Source organism: Bufo bufo, chromosome 2 (genome assembly GCF_905171765.1).
Source record: "Bufo bufo chromosome 2, aBufBuf1.1, whole genome shotgun sequence".
NCBI lineage: Eukaryota > Metazoa > Chordata > Amphibia > Anura > Bufonidae > Bufo > Bufo bufo.
Window position 1 is genome coordinate 670,761,930 of NC_053390.1, and position 19,089 is coordinate 670,781,018.

General features: G+C 39.0%; 1 protein-coding gene across 1 annotated transcript in view; it reads right to left on the reverse strand.

The window, feature by feature from the left end:
• Positions 1-19,089, reverse strand: part of FSTL5 (follistatin like 5) — a 966,340-nt gene that overhangs the window by 271,754 nt on the left and 675,497 nt on the right. The window contains 1 exon segment of the mRNA XM_040418623.1: positions 11,600-11,761. Within this exon segment, the coding sequence (XP_040274557.1) occupies positions 11,600-11,761 (162 nt within the window).

Genomic DNA, 19,089 nt, shown 5'->3' on the forward strand with positions numbered 1-19,089 from the left:
CACAGTCAGCAGATACATTCCAGCCAATCAGCATCATACCCTCCTTCCCAGACCCTCCCACCTCCTGGACAGCATTCATTTTAGATTCATTCGGAAGCTGCAGTGTCACAAATTTGTCTAAGTTGTAATCGCAATGCGATTAATACAGGTTATATTAATCGCATTGCGAATTCAACTTAGAGCTGGGTTCCTAATGGTTGGCGTTGCTATGGCTGGTATCACCCGGTGCGGTAGAAAATGGTGTCACCCCTGCCCCCCCCCCCTCCCGAAGCCATAATAAAGAGATAAAGAGAAAAAAAAAGAAGTCACTAAGTCAGCTCCAATCACATATCTGCATAGACCCAGAGTCTTGGTCTGTGTGCAGATATCTGATTGGAGCTGACTTCTTATTTTCTCTTTTGCACATAAACGTTTAAACTATATTCCTTAGTAAAAATGACCAGTCCACACCATGTGGGTCTATATTTATGAGGGTCCGTCTGAGCAAAGATTAGTAAATTTGGCCGGGTGGACCCAACTATATTCGTCAATTCTAGCAATACAACCATTAGGAACTCAGATCTAAGTTTTAATCGCATTGCGAATTTAACTTACCACACTCTGCGTCAACTACGTAATTTTCCATGGGAGTTTTGCCATGGATCCCCCTCCGGCATGCCATAGTCCAGGTGTTAGTCCCCTTGAAACAACTTTTCCATCACTATTGTGGCCAGAAAGAGTCCCTGTGGGTTTTAAAATTCGCCTGTCTATTGAAGCCTATGGCGGTTCGCCCGGTTCGCTCGTTCGCGAACATTTGCGGAAATTCGCATTCGCCATTCGTGAACGAAAATTTTTATGTTCGCGACATCTCTACTGGGCATGCTCTCAATCAACTTCTGGGCCAATTCCTAACTGAGAGCAACCCATTCTTTCATAATTACTTCTTGGAGTTTGTCAGAATTAGTGGGTTTTTATTTGTCCACCCGCCTCTTGAGGATTGACCACAAGTTCTCAATGGGATTAAGATCTGGGGAGTTTCCAGGCCATGGACCCAAAATGTCAACGTTTTGGTCCCCGAGCCACTTAGTTATCACTTTTGCCTTATGGCACAGTGCTCCATCATGCTGGAAAATGCATTGTTCTTCACCAAACTGTTGTTGGATTGTTGGAAGAAGTTGCTGTTGGAGGGTGTTTTGGTACCATTCTTTATTCATGGCTGTGTTTTTGGGCAAAATTGTGAGTGAGCCCACTCCCTTGGATGAGAAGCAACCCCACACATGAATGGTCTCAGGATGCTTTACTGTTGGCATGACACAGGACTGATGGTAGTGCTCACCTTTTCTTCTTCGGACAAGCCTTTTTCCAGATGCCCCAAACAATCGGAAAGAGGCTTCATCAGAGAATATGACTTTGCCCCAGTCCTCAGCAGTCCACTCACCAAACTTTCTGCAGAAGATCAATCTGTCCCTGATGGTATTTTTGTAGAGAAGTGGCTTCTTTGCTGCCCTTCTTGACACCAGGCCATCTTCCAAAAGTCTTCGCCTCACTGTGCGTGCAGATGCGCTCACACCTGCCTGCTGCCATTCCTGAGCAAGCTCTGCACTGGTGGCACTCTGATCCCACAGCTGAATCCTCTTTAGGAGACGATCCTGGCGCTTGCTGGACTTTCTTGGACGCCCTGAAGCCTTCTTAACAAGAATTGAACCTCTTTCCTTGAAGTTCTTGATGATCCTATAAATTGTTGATTGAGGTGCAATCTTAGTAGCCACAATATCCTTGCCTTTGAAGCCATTTTTATGCAACGCAATGATGGCTGCATGTGTTTCTTTGCAGGTCACCATGGTTAACAATGAAAGAACAATGATTTCAAGCATCACCCTCCTTTTAACATGTCAAGTCTGCCATTTTAACCCAATCAGCCTGACATAATGATCTCCAGCCTTGTGCTCGTCAACATTTTCACCTGAGTTAACAAGACGATTACTGAAATGATCTCAGCAGGTCCTTTAATGACAGCAATGAAATGCAGTGGAAAGGTTTTTTTGGGATTAAGTTAATTTTTATGGCAAAGAAGGACTATGCAATTCATCTGATCACTCTTAATAACATTCTGGAGTATATGCCAATTGCTATTATAAAAACTTAAGCAGCAACTTTTCCAATTTCCAATATTTATGTAATTCTCAAAACTTTTGGCCATGACTGTATATGTAAATGGGACTTGTAGTATTATTCCCAATTTATTTTATAAAACCTTAAGAATGACCTGGATATCTGCATTGATTGCATATGATTGTGATCTAAGCCACGGGGAAAAAAAATAGTTTTATTATTTATATGTTTTATAGAGCACATTAAGTAAACATGCAAAGTGCAGGCAAAGAAGTACATGAACCTTTGTGATTTAACCAAGAGCTAGTTGCAAAAGGTGTTCCAATTAAGAGGATATGATTGGAAGCATAGATTTCAAAGGCACTTTTCCTATTAAAAAGGGGAACACAAAGCCTGATTGCTGACAAATGAGTACTCCTTATGAAAGATTGGTTAGTGTCTAACATGCCTTGATGCGAACAACTTGCAGAATACTTCAAAAAAAGTGTAAGGCTTCATTGGCATCTGTAGCAGAGAACAGCCTGCTAGAGTTCTCCAGATATAGCATTGCCAGATGCTGCCGTCTGCCCGCAGGACCCCATTGACTATAATGTGGTCCAGCAGAGATTTGGCTGCTACTTGAAAAATATGCTGGTAATCGGCCAGGTAGGCAATATTCTTTGTTCTATGCTGTAACAGCCTGCTAGAGTGGACAGTTGCACATGTGAAATTAGCATTATATAGTTGGTTGAAGCTGGAAAAGGCTATACAAAATATTGTAAAATATCTGTCTGTTTATCGACCCATGGTTAGACAAATTAGCTATAAATGGAAAAAATTTAGGACTGTTGCTATTCTCTCTAGAGGTAGGAGTCCTGTTAAGATCACTCCAACATCACATTGGACAATCCTAAAAGAGATGAGCAAGAACCCAAAAGACCTACAGAAGACTACAAACAGCTCTTCATGTGTCCGATATGAGAAAAATTCTGAACAAGAATGATGTTCACGGAAGGACATAAAATAGGAAGCCACTGCTTACTATGTGTAACTTTTAGTACAAACGCAATGCACAATGGAGTGTTTGTAGGAAAAACAACACTGCACCCCAACAGCAAAAACGTATCCCAACTGTGAAGTAAGATGGGGAGAGTATCATGGTTGGGGCTGGTTTTCTGCCACAGGGATTGGATGCCTTGCAACCATTGAGAGAACAATAAATTATAAGCCATATTAAAATGTTTTACAAGAAAAATATTGGAGGCAGCACTCCGTGATTTCAAACTGAAGAACATTGGGGTGATGCAGCAAGACAATGACCCAAAACAAAAATAATTAAATCAACTAAAGAATGTTTCAAAAATATTTGTATTAGGCTACATTCACATGTCCATGTGACATCCGTGTCACATCCGTTATTTTTTTGTGGCTCCATTGTAACAATGTTGTAACAATGTCTATCCTTGTCCACAAAACGGACAAGAATAGAACATGCTCAATATTTCTTGCAGGGCTATGGAACAGACAAATGGATGCAGACAGCACATGGTGTGCTGTCCGAATTTTTTGCAAACCCATTGAAATGGATGGGTCCGCATCCAATCCACAAAAAAAAACGGAAAGGACATGGAAACAAAATACGTTTGTGTGAATGTAGCCTTATTCATATCAAAATTCCTCCTCCATGCTGTGCAAATGTTATTTTAAACTATAGGAAACATTTGGAGGTACAGGTTAATAAACATTTCACAACGATGTTAATTTCAGCCTCCATGGCTTCTGCATCTTTTCAGGAATAAGTCAGATTTTTTTAAAAATCTAATTTTCATACACATAATTTAGGCTCTTTTTTTTTTTTTTTACAAGTTTTAGATATTATACTAAAATATACTTTTTATTTGCATTTGCCATTGCTTATGTTTGATTCTTTTCACTCTATTTAGATCCAGCAGCAACTTCCTTCATCCTGTATACCAGTTATTATGGGATCAGTCACATGGTCACTGGTATAAATAAAGACAGCGGCAGCCTCTATTTTTTACACAGTGCTTGTGTGTAGTGTACGAGAGAAGAGAAGATAGAAGCAGTAAAGAACCTGCCTTGTTTTTGGGTCCTCAGGAATCTTTGACAGTGAGGTACCCCTTACGTGACTGCTGAAAGCCCACAATGGAAATATACACTGCCTGTCCCCAAAAAAGTTGCCACCAAAAAAAAAAAAAAAAGGTCACACACTCTAATATTTTGTTGGACCGTCCAGTGTTGCATACATTTTTCACCAAGATCTTGCATTAATGATGGTAGAGTCTGACTGCTGCGCAAATCCTTCTCTAGCACATACCAAAGATTCTCAATGGGGTTAAGGTCTGGACACTGTGGTGGCCAATCCATGTGTGAAAATGATGTCTCATGCTCCTTGAACCACTCTTTCACAATTTGAGCCTAAAGAATCCTGGCATTGTCATCTTGGAATATGCCTGTGCCATTAGGGAAGAACAAATCCATTGATGGAATAACCTGGTCATTCAGTATGTTCAGGGAGTCAGCTGACCTCATTTTTGGAGCACATACTGTTGCTGAACCTAGACCTGATTAAGTGCAGCAACCCCAGATCATAGCACTGCCACCACAGGCTTGTACAGTAGCACTAGGCATGATGGGTGTATCACTTCATCTGCCTCTCTTCTTACCCTGATGCGCCCATCACTCTGGAACAGGGTAAATCTGGACTCATCAGACCACATGACCTTCTTCCATTGCTCCAGAGTCCAATCTTTATGCTCCCTAGCAAATTTAAGCCTTTTTTTCAGGTTTGCCTCACTGATTAGTGGTTTTCTTACGGCTACACAGCTGTTCAGTTCCAATCCCTTGAGTTCCCTTTGCATTGTGTGTGTGGAAATGCTCTTATTTTCACTATTAAACATAGCCCTGAGTTCTACTGTTGTTTTTTTTTTATTTGATTTCATCAAACGTTTAAGAGATCACCGATCACGATCATTCAGGATTTTTTTCCCATCACATATCTTCCTCGAATACGATGGGTCCCCACTATTCTTCCAGTTTTTAATAATGCGTTGGACAGTTCTTAACCCAATTTTAGTAATTTCTGCAATCTCCTTAGATGTTTTCTCTGCTTGATGCATGCCAATGATTTGACCCTTCTCAAACAGACTAACATCTTTTCCACGACCACGAGATGTGTCTTTCGACATGGTTGTTTAAGAAATGAGAAGCAACTCATTGCACCAGTTGGGGTTAAATAACTTATTGCCAGCTGAAAGATAATGTAGTAATTATCCAATAGGAGGCTCATAACTATTTGCTTAGTTAAATCCAGGTGCCGACTTTTTTTTTGGACAGGCAGTGTATGTACTAGGTCAGAGATTTTTTGGTTTTTAAAAAAATGGCAGGTAATTCTTAACCAATTCACTTTATTTTCTCTCTCTGCACTGAGGAGGTTTCCTCAATATACTAAATAAAAGACATGAACAGTACAGCCATTTGTACTGTATATTAGTAGCTAATATTGAGATTTGTTTATAATTGTGATTTCTCGAACAATCAGACCAAATTTTCTGAGATCTCTGCAGCAGTACAGCTTTTTATTGCAATTTAAGTGCCCTACACTTTATAATAATTGACATAATATCATATAATTATGAAATGCAATTTATGTTGTACTCTTTATTTTGGCTCTTGTGCATTTTTATATTAGATACACATGCAAAGAAAATGGCCAAGAGAATTGATGTTCTTTCATATTTGTATCTATTTTGTTAATGTTAAATTCACATTTAATATAGACATCCATTTTATTTAATTTTTTTTTTCAATATTAGCACTACAATAGATTGATTAGTTTTGGTTGGCAAAAAACTTACAAAGGCCTTAACTCAGTGATATAATTATGCTAGTGCAGTTTATTTAAATTAAAAGGAAAAAACGAAGATGAAAATAAAATGAGGCTTATTTCTATAGTTCATAGTCCCCAATTTCCATGATTTTTCTTACATTTCCTTAGATTTCCCTGACATCACTCATCAGGGTATAGTCAAGGGGCATGTACACATTTCAGTAGATCCACTGATCAGGCTAACTGTGGGAGAAAATGTCTGTATGTGGGTAAGTAACTGGCTCAGTGGTAGAAAACAGAGGGTGGTTATTAACGGTACACACTCAGATTCGGTCACTGTCACTAGTGGGGTACCTCAGGGGTGAGTATTGGGCTCTATTCTATTTAATATATTTATTAATGATCTTGTAGAAGGCTTGCACAGAAAAATAGCTATTTTTGCAGATGACACTAAACTGTGTAATGTAATTAACATGGAAGTGGACAGTATACTGCTACAGAGGAATCTGGATAGGTTAGAGGCTTGGGTAGAGAAGTGTCAGACGATGTTTAACACTGACAAATATAAGGTTATGCACATGGGAAGAAAAATACATGTCACCAGTACATACTAAATGATAAAACACTGGGTAACAGTGGGTAACTACGCTGTAGAAACCAGTATCAGGCAGCTGCTGCCAAGGCAAATACGATAATGGGTTGCATCAAAAGGGGCATAGATGCCCGTGATGAGAACATAGTCCTACCACTTTATAAATCACTAGTCAGACCACACATGGAGTACTGTGTACAGTTATGGGCTCCTGTGAACAAGACAGACATAGCAGATCTGGAGAGAGTTGAGAGGAGGGCAACTAAAGTAATAACTGGAATGGATGGAATACAGTACCCTGAAAGATTATAAAAATTAGGGTTATTTACTTTACAAAAAAGACAACTAATGGGAGATGTAATAAGTATGTATAAATATATCAGGGGTCAGTACAGAGATCTATCCCATCATCTATTTATCCCCAGGACTGTGACTGTGACGAGGGGACATCCTCTGAGTCTGGAGGAAAGAAGGTTTGTACACAAACATAGAAAAGGATTCTTTACGGTAAAAGCAGTGAGACTATGGAACTCTCTGCCTGAGGAGGTGGTGATGGTGAGTACAATAAAGGAATTCAAGAGGGGCCTGGATGTATTTCTGGAGCGTAATAGTATTACAGGCTGTAGCTACAAAAGAGGGGTCATTGATCCAGGGAGTTATTCTGATTGCCTGATTGGAGTCGAAAAGGATTTTTTTTTCCCTTAAAGTGAGGAAAATTGGCTTCTACCTCCAAGTTTTTTTTTGCCTTCCTCTGGATCAACTTGCAGGATAACAGGTTGAACTGGATGGAGAGATGTATTTTTTAAGCCTTATAAACTATATCACCATTAAAAGTGTTTTGCTTTGACATAAAATATTTACATTGAGTTTCTTTCATACCTTTAGCGCATATCTTTTCATATACATTTACAGCAGTACTTTGAACTTTTGCTTATAGCGTTTTTCTTTGTCTTTTTTATACTGTATAGTCCTTATCCAAGCATTTTTTAAACATTCACAAAAAAAGTAATTATGGACTAAAGCAATTCAATAGCTAGTTGATTCTACCGTACAGTTTCTCAATAGGAATGAGGTTATACAAGATGGAGAAATGATTAAGAGCAGAGGCAATTATATGCAGTATATGAAGATTATTATACATTGTCGCTGACAACTGATATTCTAAAAGAATGATATAATGTAGGAAGCTCAACTCCAAGATAGAGTGGAAATCTATTCATTATAGATAATAATACAGATAATATACAGATAAATTCCATTTCGAGGAGTCAGTATGGGAATCAATAATTTAAGAAAGACTTCAGTAAAATACATTTTCAACTGGATTTTTTAAATTGAAATAGATGTTTGAAGAATACTCAATCTAAGAAACTGTATATGAAGGTAGAGGAGAGTAAAAAGGATTTAAGACAGCAAAGAGTTACAAAGAAAAAAGTACAAAGATGAGACCTTTCTTGACATGACAGAAGAGAATAGCGAGACTGGTTAGTTAGGATTATGTGAGTATACTACAGTATCTGGTTAAAGTGTAAAGAATGAGGGGAACATTTATTAAGTCCTTCTGCATTGTTGGTGGAAGTGCCAAAATAGAGGCACAGGCCTCTACATAAGTTTGGCACTTTCTCCAGCAGGCCGTGACACCCACTTAACTCTATGTCAGCCCCCTTGCTGGCATAGATTTAAGGCATTTTCCACTTCATAAACATGTGCTTCCCCGCCCACGCCACTGTCCCTTTTCTCGGCACTTAAGAAAAGTTATGTAAGCAGAAAAAAGTTTCAGATTTTGCCGCAATAATAGCATGTGACAAAATCTGCAACTTTAATAAATATGCCCCAGAATGCTGGTTATGAATAGTAACCTTCAAGAGAGAGTTAACTTTTTTAATATATCAGAGGGATACAGCAAAGAACTGTTTTGCCTCAGTATATAGTGAGCTTACTTTTCATTTATTTGCGGAAATTTATTTTGTAGTCCTACGTAAATCAGAGATATAAATGTTAGTTTTTCTTGTCAGCTATCATGTGTACTACTATTGTGAACACATACTGTACACAATACAGAATGTTTGAAATCTTTATAGGATTTTAGTGATGTCACTGAGGTGGTAGATTGTTTCACAACTGCTATGTGCAATTCTTTATTACATCATAGGAGGATTTTTTTCTGTCAGTTTCATATGTAAACCCCCCTATGAATTGACAGGTATACCAAGGCATAGTATGTCCCCATAGACTTTCATGGGTGCTGCTTTATGGCCGGATACAAACAGTGGTTTTATGGAGTCATAATACAGCAGTATACATTAGCCCTAAGGCTGGGTTCACACCAGAGCGTACTAAACGTACGCTCTGTATGCACGATTGTACGGGCGTTTGCAATCGCGCATACAGAGACAAGCGAACGCCCAGTGTCGCGCGTTCCTGGAAGTCTATGTACGGGAATGCGCGACACTACGCCCCAAAGAAGCTCCTGAACTTCTTGGGGCGTCGGGCGTTTTACAGCGCGATCGTACGCACTGTAAAATGCCCAGGTGAGAACCATGCCGATAGGGAAGCATTGGTTTCTCCTTGTTGAGCGTTTTACAGCGCGTAGGTCTGAACCGGCTGTAAAAAGAACTACTGCATGCAGATTTCAATTAGCACAGAACTGTCAGCTGCAATTCTTTTACTTCCGTAGTTCTTATTTCCTGCATATTCCTTGAGGGTGGACACAAAAAGCAGAGATCTAAATATGATCATATATGAAAAATAGAAATTAACACTGTCTGATGGTATTTTTGCCAGTACTGTTTCAAATATTTAAAGGGAATCTGTCAACTCTCATATGCTGTCATTACTGAGGGCAGCAAAGGGTAGTGCTAGACCCACTGATTTCTGAAATTTGTCACTCTTATGATGGTCTACAGTGAGGTCAGCATATGGGAGTTGACAGATTCCCTTTATCCCCTTTAGGACACAGCCTTATTTCACCTTAAGGACCAGGCCATTTTTTGCAAATCTGACCAGTGTCACTTTAAGTGGTGATAACTTTAAAACGCTTTGACTCATACAGGCCATTCTGAGATAGTTTTTTCGTCACATATTATACTTCATGACACTGGTAAAATAAAGTCAAAAAATGAAATTTTTATTTATAAAAAAATACCAAATTTACCAAAAATTTGTAAAAAAAAATGCTAATTTCCAAGTTTCAATTTCTCTACTTCTATAATACATAGTAATACCTCCAATACCTCCTTAATTTACATTCCTCATATGTCTACTTCATGTTTGGATCATTTTGGGAATTATATTTTATTTTTTAGGGATGTTACAAAGCTTAGAAGTTTAGAAGCAAATCTTGAAATTTTTCAGAAATGTTCAAAAACCCAATTTTTAGGGACCAGTTCAGGTCTGAAGTCACTTTGCGAGGCTTACATAATAGAAACCAGCCAAAAATGACCCCATTCTAGAAACTACACCCCTCAAGGTATTCAAAACAGATTTTACAAACATCGTTAACCCTTTAGGTGTTCCACAAGAATTAATGGAAAATAGAGATATAATTTCTAAATTTCACTTTTTTGGCAGATTTTCCATTTTAATATTTTTTTCCAGTTACAAAGCAAGTGTTAACAGCCAAACAAAACTCAATATTTATGGCCCTGATTCTGTAGTTAACAGAAACAACCCATATGTGGTCGTAAACCGCTGTACGGGCACACGGCAGGGCGCAGAAGGAAAGGAATGCCATACAGTTTTTGGAAGTCAGGTTTTGCTAGATTGGTTTTTATGACACCATGTCCCATTTGAAGCCCCCCTGATGCACCCCTAGAGTAGAAACTCCATAAAAGTGACCCTATCTAAGAAACTACACCCCTCAACGTATTCAAAACTGATTTTACAAACGTTGTTTACCCTTTAGGTGTTCCACAAGAGTTATTGGCAAATGGAGATGAAATTTTTGGGCAGATTTTCCATTTTAATCCATTTTTTCCAGTAACAAAGCAAGGGTTAACAGCCAAACAAAACTCAATATTTATGGCCCTGATTCTGTACTTTACAGAAACACCCCATATGTAGTCGTAAACAGCTGTACGGGCACACGGCAGTGCGCAGAAGTAAAGTAATGCTGTTCTGGCACCGTTTTTTTTTTTTTTTTGTTATTTACAACATTCATCTGACAGGTTAGATCATGTGGTATTTTTATAGACCAGGTTGTCCCGGACGCGGTGATACCTAATATGTATACTTTTTTTTTATTTATGTAAGTTTTACACAATGATTTTTTTACGGTATTCACCTGAGGGGTTAGGTCATGTGATATTTTTATATATCAAGTTATTACGGACGCTTCGATACCTAATATGTATACTTATTTATTTAATTTTTAGTGTTTCCATAGTCTGAGAGACATATTTTTTTCAGTTTTTGGGCGATTATCTTGGGTAGAGTATGATTTTTGCGGGATGAGATGATGGTTTGATTGGCACTATTTTGGGGTGCGTGTGAATTTTTGATCGCTTGCTATTACACTTTTTGTGCTGTAAGGTGACCACAAATTTGTTTATTTAGCACAGTTTTTATTTTAAATTTTGAAACTTTTAATTTTGGGGGGGAAAACTTATTTTTTTAACGTATTTTTTCACTTTATTTTTTGTCCCACTTTGGGACTTCAACTTTTGGGGACTAATCCCTTTACAATGCATTCCAATACACGCATTTAGCCAAGGTGCCTGCTCAATGATTTGAGCAGGCACTGGGTTCCGATCACTGCCCGCGAGGCGGCGGTGATCGGAACTATACATGACGTACCGGTTAAAGATCATAAAATGTAGCACAAAAATGCAGAGCAGACATAAATCTTTCCTATAAGACTAAGTCCCAGGAGTGATGACAAATAATAAACACATAAATGTATAACTATAGAATGCATCTATTTTTTTTTAAATAAAAGATAAAAAGATCCCCCAAAAAGGCTTTCTTATAAAATATACCACAGCCCCCCCTTTTTATTCACCAAATTATTATTTTTTCCGATAATATCGGATTGGAAACAACAGCGAGTAAACTTTCTAAATAATTATGGTGATAGATGATTAACAAACCTTGTAAAGTTAGTTGCTTGGACAATTTTGTTGTAATATCTATTCCGTTCTTGAGCCAGCTGAGTTGAGGCTGAGGGACTCCATCAGCATGGCATCTAAGATTGGCAGTGACACCGGGCTCCCTGGCCTGGCTTTCTGGGTAGACTCGGATGACTGGTGGAACTAGAATAGTAATAAAAAATAGTTGAAAAGTCACAAATATATATTATTTAAGATACAGTAAAACAATGTTAAAAATAACCAAAAGTTTTTTAAAATATAGAATTTTATATAAACAAATACAGTTTAACCGCTAAAGATGATATATATATATAACGGAAAAACTAACAATTCCATTTAGTCTTCAGATTTCTGTTTGGTGGACTTAAAGTACAGTATACCTATACTAGCAACATTTTTCCTATATCATTGTGACATATCAAAGGTTTTGATTGTGGGGGCCTGAGAGCTGAGACCCCTACTGATTGCTAAAACAAGGAGAAAAAGCACTCACACAGAAACAGCCTCAACAGAAACTCAATGAGTCTGCCTCAAGTCCATCTCCTGCGGTGTGGAGAGACAGCGCTCTGTACAAGCGCTTCTTTCTCCTCGTTTTAGTTATCTGCAGGGGTCTCACAGTCAAAACCTTTAATGTGTCACTAGGACGTATCAAAAGTTTTGCTAAAGTACAGGTATACTTTAACCATAAGCTTTCACCTTCTTTTTTTTTTTTTTAACTGAGGTCCTACTGAACAGTAGTGATGGACGAACATCTGCCAGGACGGTTCGCGAACGCGATCAAATGTTCGCGAACCACAGGTTCGCGGCGGGTCCCATTCATTTTAATGGCAGGCGAACCTGAAAAAGCTTCAGCTCATATTTGCAGCCAAGAAATAATTACTAGTGACATACCAGATGTATTATTAGAATTTGCGATCTCCATTCTTTTTTTTTTTCAATGCAAAATATCGCAATATAATTTTTGCGCATGCGCAAATGCACTATACATTACCCAAATGCACTATAAAGAAAGTATATTGGTATATAACACCCCGCTTCAATCAGTTTTTTTTGGGGGGGACTGGTATATCACACCAGTTATAATTATTTGTTCCAATTAACCCTTGTTCCTCTATATACCTGCAGTATCGCAGCATTACCGCACACAACTGCCGCACAATACAAATGCACTATAATATACTTTCTAACATATACTTTCTATTTTACATTGTGCAAGGAAGGCAATCCATTAGAATATACATAAAGATAAAACGCAACCTTTAATAATGTTACTATGAGGGTCCATTCACACGTCCGTAAGTGTTTTGCGGATCCGCAAAACACGGACACTGGCAATGTGCATTCCGCAATTTGTGGACCGCACATTGCCAGCACTATAATAAAAAAATGCCTAATCTTGTCTGCAATTGCGGACAAGAATAGGACATGTTCTATTTTTTTGCGGAAACGGAAGCACAGATGCAGAAGTGCAGATCCACAAATGCGGATGTGGATCCGCAAATGTGGATGCGGACAGCACATTCCGGCCCCTTTGAAAATGAATGGGTCTTCACCCGTTCCGAAAAATTGTGGAACAGATGCGGACCCATTTTGCGGACGTGTGAATGGAAAAGATATCCCTCAAAATGAAAATAAATTAAATTATTAAAGTTCAGCAAAAAGCATAGATGTGGTAGGCAATAACAAGTGCTCGGCGGCACTAAATCATGTGCTCGGCGGCACCAAATCAGAAACCACATGTCCTACCACAATCCGGGGGGTTCCAGTGCACATCCATGAATCCCAGAGGGAAAGCAAAATACATCTATCCCTGGGCATATGGTATTGAAGGACAGGGTGGGCAAAGAACTGTCCCTGATATTGCCCTACAGGGGGGTGCTATTCAGGCCCTGATAGCCTAACCACAGAACACCCGCCCTGATAAGAGCGACCCCGTCCGAAACCTTACCCTATATAAAAATGGCCCTAGTAAGCCCCTAGCCCCTAGGCCCCTGACTTCCAGGTGATCACTATATAGATCTATGTGTTTTTGACTCATTATAAAAGTATATTATAAGTATATCGCACCCCTCTGTGTATCACACCTATCGATAGCACACCTATACTAGTCCTTAAAATGACTTTTGTGGCCCTATTAGCTAGCATTTGGTGTCCCTAACAGTCTGTCCCTGCTCCACACAGCAACCTCTACCTACACTGGCAAAACGCTGAATGTAAAATGGCAGTCAGATCAGGTTTATTTATAAGGTAGGGGGTATGTCCATGTGCTGAAACGTCTCAATTGGCTGTCCTGTACCACCTGATGGATGTGTCATCGGTCAAAGTTCTTCACAATGTAAAAGAATATGGCGGGCGCGAATTTCTCCATATGTTCGCATGTTCGGCGAATCGAGAACACGCAAAGTTCGCCTCGAAATGACCGCCGGGCGAACCGCAAGGCCATCTCTACTGAACAGATTTCAATAGGAAACCTGATCATTTTAGATGGTTATGGCAAACTTTACTGCTGACACCTTTCTTCTTTGTGATGGTTATTGGTTGAATGATGTACACTCACAAGAAAGGTAGAGGTCCTGGTGAATTAACTTGAAGATCTAAATATATCAGAAAATATGATCATAATGACCATAACACTTTACTAAAAGGATTCATTATTAACACTTAAATTGTGAAATATTATGATTAATGCATGAATTTTGACAGTAATATGACAAATACAACCAAACTGCAAAAAAAATATTTTGTATTATCTTATTTAACATTATTAACATAACAGAAAAATTACAAACAGATGACAAAAAAGTTAACCCCCCCCTATCGTCTAACTCTAATGACTTCAGAGGGGCAGTGTTCAGTCAGGAAATACAGCTCCCACACAGACTGAATATGCTCATGTTAAACTGGCCTAAAGGTCTACTACAGATTCACCAAAAAAAAGCTAAATCTGTTGGGTTATTAAAAATTATATATATTATATAATTTTGCAATATGCTTTCTGTAAGAACTTGTCATTACTTTGAACATCTCCACTTGCTACAAATGACGATGAAAAATTGTCATGGCCATTTTATGTACAAACATCAGTAGGGCTTGGATCTATGACCTACAAGCTTTGCAATACAGCATGCAATTTAGCATGCCATGACTCTTCTTAGGGTCGGTTCCATTTGGGTGGAATTTTCATGCATTTTTGTATTTTTAGGGGAGTTTTTTTTACCCCAGATGTTAGCTGAAAGTCTATGGAAAATATAAAACTCAGGACACACAAGCGTTTATTTGCTATTGCAGCTTTCATCAACTAGGTAGTCTCTGGTATTCTTTTTTAACACAGCATATTAAACCTTTTGTTTGTTTTTCTGGCTGTTTGATATTGTTTTCTCTGTAGAGAAAAAACACCAGAAAATAAATATGGTCCACATGGTCGCCCACATGGTCCATTGTTTTGGGGGGGGAAACTGCACAAAAACCCCATAAAATCAGTATGTGGTAAGGAAAAATCGTGAGTGTTTTCTATGACATGATCCTAGTATGCAAGTGGTAACATAATCAGTTTTCATCACAATTTATAAAAATATATAACATTTTCCATTTACAACTACTGAAAGATAGACACTTGTATCAGAAAAATGGTTAATGAGATTTGGTTCAGCTACCGAGATCAATACACTTCTAGGTGATAAAAACTATTAAACAATGTCTCCTGGAATTAATCATTGATGACCTGTCCTCAGAATCTGATCAGGAAGGGTTCAGCTCCTGGCACCTCCGTCAGTCTGCAGTTTGAAGTGGTTATATTGCTCAGACAAGAACTGTGTCCTCTTCATACTATGGCAAGCACAACTATGTAAATTGTACAGCGGCTGTGCTTGGTATTGAAGGAAAATCCCATTACCGTGAAGGGGTCTGAGCTGTATAAAGGCCATGTGATGTTACAGGCTGAGAAATGGGCCCCACTTGTCACAGCCCCTTCCAGACAGCAGATTATTGGGGGTGATGGGAGTTGGATCCCATCGATCAGATATTAATGAGCTATCCTGGGGATAGGTGATTAATATGTAAACCCCTTTAGCATCTACATAGATTTAATCTAAAGATTGAATGTCTTTGATAATTTAAATGATAAATCAAGATGATCCAAAGTGTTACATGGAAGGTGTCCCTTTTGTGATACCAATGACTTTTGTAATATTAACAAACATATCAATAGTAGAGTTAAGCGAACCAGAACTGTAAAGTTCGGGTTCGTACCGAACTTTAGGGTTTTCGGCACCCGGACCTGAACCCGAACATTTACGTAAAAGTTTGGGTTCGGTGTTCGGTGATTTTTATGGCGCTTTTTGAAAGGCTGCACAGCAGCCAATCAACAAGCCTCATGCTACTTGCCACAAAAGGCCATCACAGCCATGCCTACTATTGGCATGGCTGTGATTGGCCAACTGCATCATGTGACCCAGCCTCTATTTAAGCTGGAGTCACGTAACGCCACCCGTCACTCTGCTCGGATTAGTGTAAGGAGAGGCTGCAGCTGCTGTGAGGGAAAGATCAGGGAGAAATCTTATCAAGAACTGTTTTTTGTACAGCAAAAGTGTTTTGTGGGTGCAGTGCACAATTTTTTTAAGCCTGCCCTAAGACAACTACTGCTGAAAACGATTTTTTTTTCCTTCAGATAGTCAATATCAATACATGATCGGCAGCCATTTTATGCAACGATAGTGCACCAGCACAGGCTATCTGCATGTCTCCAAGTCCAGAAATACAGCTTTGGCATACTGGGGTGAAAAAAGCCTCTGATATACTGCACATCTTTGATTAAACAAGCATAAGTGACTGTCACATTTAGGCCAGAAATACGGCTTTTTGGTTACTGGAGTGAAAAAAGCCTCAAATATATTGCACATCTGGGATTACACGTGCATAAGTGACTGTCACATATAGGCCATAAATATAGCTTTGGCATACTGTGGTGAAAAAATCCTCTCATGTACTGCACATCTGGCATTACACATGCATAAGTGACTGTCACATTTAGGACAGAAATACAGATTTTTGGTAACTGGGGTAAAAAAAAAACTCTAATATTCTGCACATCTGTGATTAGACAAGCATAAGTGACTGTCACATTTAGGACAGAAATACAGATTTTTGGTTACTGGGGTGAAAAAACCCTCTAATTTACTGCACATCTGGGATCAGACAAGCATAAGTGACTGTCACATTTAGGACAGAAATACAGCTTTTTGGTTAGGGTGAAAAAACCCTCAAATATACTGCACATCTGGGATTAGACAAGCATAAGCAACTGCCACATTTAGGACAGAAATACATCTTTTTGGTTAGGGTGAAAAAACCCTTTAATATACTGCACATCTGGGATTAGACAAGCATAAGTGACTCTCACATTTAGGCCAGAAATACGGCTTTTAGTTACTGGGGTGAAAAAAGCCTCTAATATATTTCACATCTGGGATTACACGTGCATAAGTGACTGTCACATTTAGGCCAATAAATACGGCTTTGGCATACTGGGGTGAAAAAAGCCTCTCATATACTGCACATGTGGAATTACACATGCATAAGTGACTGTCACATTTAGGACAGAAATACAGCTTTTTAGTTAGGGTGAAAAAACCCTCTAATATACTGCACATCTGGTATTAGACAAGCATAAGTGACTGTCACATTTAGGACAGAAATACGGCTTTTTGGTTACTGGGGTAAAAACAAACTCTAATATACTACACATCTGGGATTACACGTGCATAAGTAACTGTCACATTTAGGCCATAAATACGGCTTTGGCATACTGGGGTGAAAAAAGCCTCTCATATACTGCACATCTGGGATTACACGTGCATAAGTGACTGTCACATTTAGGACAGAAATACAGCTTTTTGGTTAGGGTGAAAAAAAAACTGTGATATACTGCACATCTGGGATTACACGTGCATAAGTGACAGTCACATTTAGGCCATAAATACACTACGTGCAGAATTATTAGGCAAATGAGTATTTTGACCACATCATCCTCTTTATGCATGTTGTCTTACTCCACGCTGTATAGGCTCGAAATCCTACTACCAATTAAGCATATTAGGTGATGTGCATCTCTGTAATGAGAAGGGGTGTGGTCTAATGACATCAACACCATATATTAGGTGTGCATAATTATTAGGCAACTTCCTTTCCTTTGGCAAAATGGGTCAAAATAAGGACTTGACAGGCTCAGAAAAGTCAAAAATAGTGAGATATCTTGCAGAGGGATGCAGCACTCTTAAAATTGCAAAGCTTCTGAAGCGTGATCATCGAACAATCAAGCGTTTCATTCAAAATAGTCAACAGGGTCGCAAGAAGCGTGTGGAAAAATCAAGGCGCAAAATAACTGCCCATGAACTGAGAAAAGTCAAGCGTGCAGCTGCCAAGATGCCACTTGCCACCAGTTTGGCCATATTTCAGAGCTGCAACATCACTGGAGTGCCCAAAACCACAAGGTGTGCAATACTCAGAGACATGGCCAAGGTAAGAAAGGCTGAAAGACGACCACCACTGAACAAGACACACAAGCTGAAACGTCAAGACTGGGCCAAGAAATATCTCAAGACTGATTTTTCTAAGGTTTTATGGACTGATGAAATGAGAGTGAGTCTTGATGGGCCAGATGGATGGGCCCGTGGCTGGATTGGTAAAGGGCAGAGAGCTCCAGTCCGACTCAGACGCCAGCAAGGTGGAGGTGGAGTACTGGTTTGGGCTGGTATCATCAAAGATGAGCTTGTGGGGCCTTTTCGGGTTGAGGATGGAGTCAAGCTCAACTCCCAGTCCTACTGCCAGTTTCTGGAGGACACCTTCTTCAAGCAGTGGTACAGGAAGAAGTCTGTTTTCTTCAAGAAAAACATGATTTTCATGCAGGACAATGCTCCATCACACGCGTCCAAGTACTCCACAGCGTGGCTGGCAAGAAAGGGTATAAAAGAAGAAAATCTAATGACATGGCCTCCTTCTTCACCTGATCTGAACCCCATTGAGAACCTGTGGTCCATCATCAAATGTGAGATTTACAAGGAGGGAAAACAGTACACCTATCTGAACAGTGTCTGGGAGGCTGTGGTTGCTGCTGCACGCAATGTTGATGGTGAACAGATCAAAACACTGACAGAATCCATGGATGGCAGGTTTTTGAGTGTCCTTGCAAAGAAAGGTGGCTATATTGGTCACTGATTTGTTTTTGTTTTGTTTTTGAATGTCAGAAATGTATATTTGTGAATGTTGAGATGTTATATTGGTTTTTACTGGTAAAAATAAATAATTGAAATGGGTATATATTTGTTTTTTGTTAAGTTGCCTAATAATTATGCAGAGTAATAGTCACCTGCACACACAGATATCCTCCTAAAATAGCTAAAACTAAAAACAAACTAAAAACTTCTTCCAAAAATATTCAGCTTTGATATTAATGAGTTTTTTGGGTTCATTGAGAACATGGTTGTTGTTCAATA